The 7,590-nt window shown below is 34.2% G+C and overlaps 1 protein-coding gene across 1 annotated transcript; it reads left to right on the top strand.

The window, feature by feature from the left end:
• Positions 1-799: 799 nt before the first annotated feature.
• LOC114314278 (uncharacterized) lies at positions 800-7,587 on the top strand. The gene is made up of 4 exons (XM_028260753.2): positions 800-1,128; positions 1,584-1,654; positions 5,166-5,252; positions 7,275-7,587. Exons 1-4 carry the CDS (start codon positions 1,005-1,007, stop codon positions 7,296-7,298), a joined length of 306 nt encoding a protein of 101 aa, XP_028116554.2. The 5' UTR covers positions 800-1,004; the 3' UTR covers positions 7,299-7,587.
• Positions 7,588-7,590: the final 3 nt, after the last annotated feature.

Below are 7,590 nucleotides of genomic sequence, written 5' to 3'. Positions count from 1 at the left end.
ATTACTGTCAATGACTTAAAAAAGTATTACAATCACTGTATGCCTTATCCAAAGAAAGAAAGTTTGAAACTTTAGAATATCACGATCACGGTATGCTTCATCCACATATTACAATTACAGCATGATTCATCCCTATAAAGTATTACAATCTGTGATTCTTAAAATATAATAACAATTCAAACCACCAAAACCATAAACAGAGCAGTAGTAGAGATTGAATGTCTCTATATTGTTACATATACATATGTTTTTGAAAACAAAAACCAACCAGCATATATCATATTTTTTATTTATTATTTTTAGAGTTAGATTTAAAAACTAAAAAATATAGATGAATAATATGTTTATTTTTTTCAATTCAAAAATATATTCAAGTTGAAAACTTTTTTTCAACAGAATATTTAAACTCTTTTTCAATTGAAAACACAAACATAATATTTAAACAAATTGAAAATACAAAGTCTTATAAATTACTACAGGTGCTCGCGATTTGGCGGTTTGGCGGTTCGGTTGCGGCCAAAAAATCTCAAATCCGCCATCCGTCCGCCAAATTGGCGGATTGGAGAAAATCAATCCGCAACCGTCCGCTCATCATCACGCATCCGTCCAAAATGCGGCGGATCGGTTCGGTTCGGTCGGTTTTGGCGGATCGGTATATCCGCTGCTCACCCCTAATTCTGACTTATTCTGGTGAACCAAAAGCATAATACTTGAAAAGTTAGTGATGCGGATAAAATTACAATTTAATTACAAGGTAAAATTGTAATTTTTTATGTTTTTTTATTTATTTATTATTTAGATGGTATGGGATGCAAAATTTGTAAATTGTAGGTTCTCCAAACAGGTCACAGAAGTGCCTTGGCCCGAAACGACACCGTCCCTTACTCTTAAGTGAATTTGGTATGCGCATATGCCCTCGTCTCCAACCATTTCCATCCTCTCCGTCTCGAATTCGTGGAGTTTCCGATCTCAGTCCCCAGACGACCATCGACGAGCTCTGAGCTATGGCTTCCTCCTGGGCGTCGAAGGCGGCTCGTCAAGCCGCAATCGTTTCTCGGCTCTCCTCTCCGACTTCATCAGCTCAAGCCGCGACCCTTGTCCAGCGCCGCGGCCTTGCTGGCGCCGCTGGTAAAAATCTCCTCCCTCCTTCCTCTCTGAATCTTGATGCAACATTTGGATCTTGTGATTATCTACAATTACATACACATAAATATATATATATATATATATGTTTGTATATGTGTATTTATATATGCATATATGTTTATTTGACTGGAAATTATGATTCATTTATACATTTTGTATTGCACAAGTCAAACTGAAGATTGCCTCGGCTATTTTTACTTTTTTTATATTTAAAAAATACATTTTTTTAAAAAAAAAAAATTGTAATATATATTTTTTTAGTTTTTATATTCAAGTTTCATTTTTTTCAATGCAAAATTAAGTTTTTCTAATAAATTTTTTCAATTGATATTAATTGATAATATTGTTAATCTACTTAATCTTAGATAGGATTTTCATAACTTTTTGTTTTGTTTTGGTAAGTCAAAATGCTAATGTGTTTAATTGATTCATCTTAGATCACCATGGACCTCCAAGGGTTAATTTCTGGCAAGATCCAATGAGTCCATCTAAATGGAAGGAAGAGCATGTAAGCCTTTACTGCTGTTTAAAATTTAAAACTTTCATTTTATTCATTTTGAACGACAAATTCTCATCTTTTGGAGTCGATTTTGTCTGAACATTATCTCATGTCAAATGACTATCCTCTGATTTTAATATATGCTAATTTGGTATTCTCTCTGATTGATGGTTCTAATGTTTTACTTGAGATTCCATTCTTTGCTTTATTAAGCCCAAGGTTCTGAAAAGTGGTTGCGGTCGCTGTAATGGTGGCGGTGGCGCCGTTGCAGTTGCAGTGTGTAAAGACCGTAGCGTAACGGTTGCGGTAACCGGAACTATGAATTTTTTTATTTTTCGCACAATTTGAAAAAAATTTATAGATACGCATATTTTTTTTCCATGATCATATTTATTGGGTTTAAAATAAATATTGATCAATTTTTGTAAATTTTTAAGTATGATTCAATATATTTCATATTTTTAAATCACTATAAATTGAGTTTTTTACATTTTATTTTAATAATTAATGACTTTATATAATACAAAAAAATCAATCATTAACTATTATATATAAGATAAACAATGACAAAAGTAAGAGAATAAATAAGAGCCTAAATATATATATATATATATATATTTTAACAAAGCCAAATAGATAATGACCACACTTATTATTATTATTATTATTATTATTATTATTATTATTATTATTTTCAAACAATATATAGATAAATACACACAAACAAAATGGTTGAGTGATAGCAGCTGAATAGAATAGCATAGGTCTTACAATTTCAACAAATCAATAACATATTCTTCATCTTCCCTCTTCTCTCTCTCTCTATCTCTTGCTCCTCCATCTTTTTTTTTTTTTATCTTCCCTCTTCTCTCTATCCATCTTCCCCCACTTTCAGCTTCTTCTTTTTTTGTGTGTTTATTCGAAAGAAGCAGTTCGGAACCGTTACGTAATGGTGTGTAACAGACCGTTACGACTATTACGGCACCGTTACGACCGACACACCTGTGAATCTCAATCACATTGCAAAAGCGGCCGTAACATGTGGTGGTAACCACCACAACCATTACGTAACAACGTTACGTAACGGTTGCGACCGCTTTTTAAAACCTTTTTAAGCCTGTTAAAATACTAGGTTGTGGAGCTAATTGTACTTGTGCAGAAATCATTCATATCTCTCTGCTTCATGTCATTCATCCAAGATTTAATGGCTTTAGAAAAGCACAATTTGCAAATGAATACATAAAAATTTCATCTTTACATGCGTATGTGCCCTTGGAATAGAATTTTAGGTATGATCGAACTTGATGGATAGCAGGTGCCTTCAATATCGAATTCACCATCCTTAGACCATCTCCAACCTAGGCTCAAATCTTTCTTTAAATTTAAATTTGATGAAAATTTGGTAAAAAAAGTTTCACCAAATTGGTATCAAATGAAGGGAGTTCTACTTTTTTCATCAAATCAAGGGAGTGTCTAACCTTTCATCAAATCTCGCAAGTGACTGGACAATCGCATAGATGATCAGTCGGTCAACTGGGTGGACGACTGAATTGGGAAAAATTTGAAGAAAATTTACGCTTGGCTGGTCAACTGCCTGGTTGTCCTCCTGATTGACCGGTTGTTTATGAAAATTGAAAATTTAGCGTTGAAACGCTTGGTACTAGATGAAGCTTTTAACCCAAATTTTTATTCAAATTTGATGGGAAAAAAGAAGAAGTAAGCATTGGAGATGCTCTTATGCAGTGAAAGGAATATTATATGCACATATTTAGAACACGATGGAGTAAAAAATGCTTTTGGAGTGCTGTGGGATCACCAAGTATATATCAAATTAATAGTAATATCATTAAAATAGCGTAAGACTAGTCATGATACATGGTTCAGAATGGTAGGTGGTCACTGAAAGACCTGATTATGAATATGGATGTGAGATATTGGGCTAGAATTAAAAATATGTCTATGTAAGAAGTGTCAAATATGTGCACGTTTATGAAGTACGGATACGAGTACTAGCACTGGTATGATATGGGTACGTCGATATGGAAAAATTCAAAAAAAATAGGATACGGGTATGGATACGGCTTGGTATGCTTGTAAAAAAATATTTATTTTTAATTTAGAGTAATGCAAAAATTAATTAAATAGTTTAATTTGTTAAGGTCCAACCTATAATTAACATTTAATGCCAAAAGTAAAGGTATAAATTAAAATTAAATATCAATATATTAAATAACTTACAAACCATAGTTTAATTTTAAAATCATACTGAGCATAAAACAAAAAATAAAAAAAAGTCTAGTGAAAGAAGTTTATCTCTGTAGTAGAATAAAATATTATTTCAACCGAGATACGGTACGACTTGGGTATATACTAGATACGTTTGGGTACGCCAAAAATTAAGAAGAAAAAACTTGGGTACTTGTTTCGTGTACCCTGTACGTATGCAAAAGTACCATCTGAGGTACCATATGCTTGTAAGTACCCAGTATGGGTATGGCATGTTTTTTGAAATGCCCATGCTTCATAGGTGCACGTGTGAGGTGATAGAGGTGGCATCGTGGCATTGAGAGCGAGAAGAGACAATGTCTTGTGATGATTTGATTGTATTCTATATAGGTCAGTGATGGCATATAAGAGGACTGATTTGTTTTCCTTGAAGATATTTTAATGATGTGAGGGGATAGGGAGGATGTGGGTTGAGGCAATGAGGAAGAGCACAAATGCAATTATGCATATAATTTCTTTAATTTCATAGCTTGTATATGTTAGATTTTTTTGACAGTTGATGAAATATTCTTTAAAAAATGGAGAAAGACATAATGCTCTACAACTAATGAGAGATATATGTTACGGACTGGGTATTTGTCATCCTCCTGATAAGCTAGCTCCACGAGTCGTACTGCGTACCCCGTGCATTATGCCCAATGACCAACCTAGGTGATGCGATAGAGATCTACCTTGCCTGCTTTGTCGCTCACAAACTAATGCGCTTGCAAGGTGCTTGGTGTAGAACTCGCATTACCAAAGAGTCGGTATGTGACATATAGCTTTTAATGCAGCGAACAGGATTTGTGTGACTAAGTGTATTTCGGTTTGCGGATGAAAGGCTTCTTAAGTTGAGCTGATAATTTAAAGTTGTTAGATTTCCTCTTTGGAGAATCACAAATTAGGTTTGGTGTGGACTTTGTTTTGGTGCATTTGAACATGCTACCATACCATTAAATATTTGGTAATATGATCCTTCAGTAGCTAAATGTTTTTGCTGAAGGTTTTTAATTTCTAATCTTTTTTTAAACTATGAGCTTTGCCTCCAATTTGTACTGCTGTGAGTAATATGAATGACTATGAAAGTATTGTCACCTGTTACTTCTCCTACATTCTTTGTTCACCAAGCTTGTTGGTTGGTTATTTAAGTTTCTTATCTTTTAAGCATCATGGACATGATGTTTTTTGTGGTTTCCTGATGTTAATGGCAACACATTTCTGAAACTTTGTTCATGATTGAGCTCACCTTTTGCAGTTTGTGATTGTCTCTTTATCTGGCTGGGGTTTGCTTTTCTTTGGGGGATATAAGTTGTTCTCCGGGGGCAAGAAAGACGAGGAAGAGGTATTTTTTTTTGCATTCTTGAAATCATGAGTCATATGCTTTTCTTTTCTTTTTTTCTTTTTTTTAAGAAACAGAGAAGAAAAAAAAAACTAATTCAGGGATCATGTGTGTAAACGTCATATTGTTAAGGATGAGGGATTTTTTGCGTTGTTCTTCAATGTTCCCTCTGTCAACCTTCATTAAAACCCCTGTTGTATAAAGCAATGCTCAATGACTCTACTTAATAAAATTGATGACGGATGTTTTCTTGAATTTGTGGCAAGCCATTTAGAAATGCTTTTACTCAAGTGGAAGTCAATAGGTCATGAATTACATAGAGACTCGCAGGATTTTCCAATTTTCTGTGTGAAGAAAAGAATTAGCATTTGTTGTGATGTGCTGTTTCCCTCAGCTCAGCATGAACATTTTAGAAATGCAATAGGTATGTTAAAATATCTGGAAAGTATAGGCTCCTGTAATTCTTGGAAACATAACAAGAAGACCTATATTAATTTGTTATTGTAGAGATTGATTAATTGATTTTCTTCGTGTCTTTTCTTTTAAGGTAGACAAAGCATCCACTTTAAGAGAAACTAGGACTATATGCCAATGTGAATCAAGAAAGTTTATCAAAATTATTCCAAAATTCTTTACAGTATAGAAGATAAGTTAATTTTTTTTTCTTGTTTGTCTGTATTATGAACACAACCACAACTTGCTACAAACGAACTCTCAAAATTGTCCACACAGGAATCTGGGACTGTGGCACTAGTCCATTTTTTCACAGAAATTATGTAGTCTAGTGGGGTCTCCACTCTGTACCTCTTTTCTCCTTCCATACTATTCCACATAAACAACGGATATTTATCAGTCGTATAAGTGAGGTTAATCCATCAGTGGGGTTTCCACATTGAAGCTTCAACACTTCTTTGAATAAAAAATATGATTAAGAACTGTGGAAAAATAACCTGATTTTGCATTCAGCTCATGGCATACCAAATCAGAAGTTGGAATGACTCATTTTATTTAGGATGCATGTGCACCATATCGTAAAGAGGCCACTTGGTTTACCTTTTTTTTTCTAGCAAGTTTCATATTTCACTTGGTGGTTATTGCAAAGGGTTAAGTTAGAAAACCACCGTTAATGATTCTCTCCTAAAAAAACGTTTTCCAAGGTGATGCTCATATGAATTAGACTGTTGTAATGATTCTTTATCAAGTGTAAGTATCCGGTTGTTCCAAAATACCCATTCAAATGGCTTGTAGTTTATAAATTTCATAGGTTAGATCAACACAACTGTAAATCTGCCACGTGTTCAGCTAAAGTGCTTTAGACAACACAAGCTGCTGGTCTACAGCCTGATTGCTATAGCACCATTCTACTTGGCTAAATCTCCCATTTAGAACTAAATGCAGTTAATTGCATGATTTGTTTAGTTGGGATGATACCCGGCCATCCGTACAGATTACACAAACATGTACTCGCACCTTTTTTTGGCGCAGTTTCTTGCAACTAGACTGTTGTGAATGTATACATGACACTGATTTTACCTAGCTTTTCAATTGTTGGAATTTTTCCTTCTGAAATATTGGGGAAGCGTCTAATTGGATGCTTTGTAATTATTGATTATAATGGTTTTTCGAACAAAATATCTCTCTTGATCAGGGGAAATGTAGTCATGGTCTTTAGTCACAGTCTTCCCTCTGTATCTGTAATAATGTGCTTGTGACTTGGTAATGCTTGCTTTGGCATTTATGCTTCACTTTGGGGTTCAATTATAGCAATCTCATTATGGTTTGATTGGATTGGACCCTCTGGACGCTTGATCATCTAACAGAGAGCTGACAAAATTGATGAATAATTTTATCTGGTGAAAAGTGGTAAAAAATGAGCCAGCTAGATGTTTTGGGGTTGTCCTATTAAGTTTAGCAACCTATTTGTTCACCCACTTTCATGGCTAATGTCCAATTACCTTGTAGGAAAAACATACTGCAATCATCATAAAGTTTAGCTTCTACTGACTCATTCTCATCTATTTGCAGAAATTGGTGGAAGCATCACATTAGTATTGGGATTTTAAAGTCACTGTCACGGAAGCTTTCTCTCAATAATGTGTTTGCTTGGTTTTCCAATCTCCTTTGATCAGACATCTTCGTTTGAAGATAGTTTTTTCTTTTTGGCCAATTTATGTCAATGACTTCTGGATATGATGGGTATGGATTTTCGGACATCAGTTACATTGTTGTGGCTTGTGAGTAAAAACAGCTCTTTTCTACTTTCTATAGAGCATATTGATAATCTGATGTGTACCTTACATTACATGTTTTAATAATGAGCTGCCCTCGAATTTCCTAACTG

This window comes from Camellia sinensis, chromosome 8 (assembly GCF_055761805.1).
Source record: "Camellia sinensis isolate YWXY chromosome 8, ASM5576180v1, whole genome shotgun sequence".
NCBI classification, from domain to species: Eukaryota; Viridiplantae; Streptophyta; class Magnoliopsida; order Ericales; family Theaceae; genus Camellia; species Camellia sinensis.
This window is presented reverse-complemented; position numbering and strand designations above follow the sequence as displayed.

What these genes read in the sequence shown, in the direction of transcription:
- LOC114314278 (XM_028260753.2), top strand. Translation starts at nt 1,005, where the DNA reads ATGGCTTCCTCCTGGGCGTCGAAGGCGGCTCGTCAAGCCGCAATCGTT. An exon ending in CGGCCTTGCTGGCGCCGCTG is followed by an intron (nt 1,129 to 1,583) that starts GTAAAAATCTCC and finishes GATTCATCTTAG; the next exon opens with ATCACCATGGACCTCCAAGG. An exon ending in CTAAATGGAAGGAAGAGCAT is followed by an intron (nt 1,655 to 5,165) that starts GTAAGCCTTTAC and finishes CACCTTTTGCAG; the next exon opens with TTTGTGATTGTCTCTTTATC.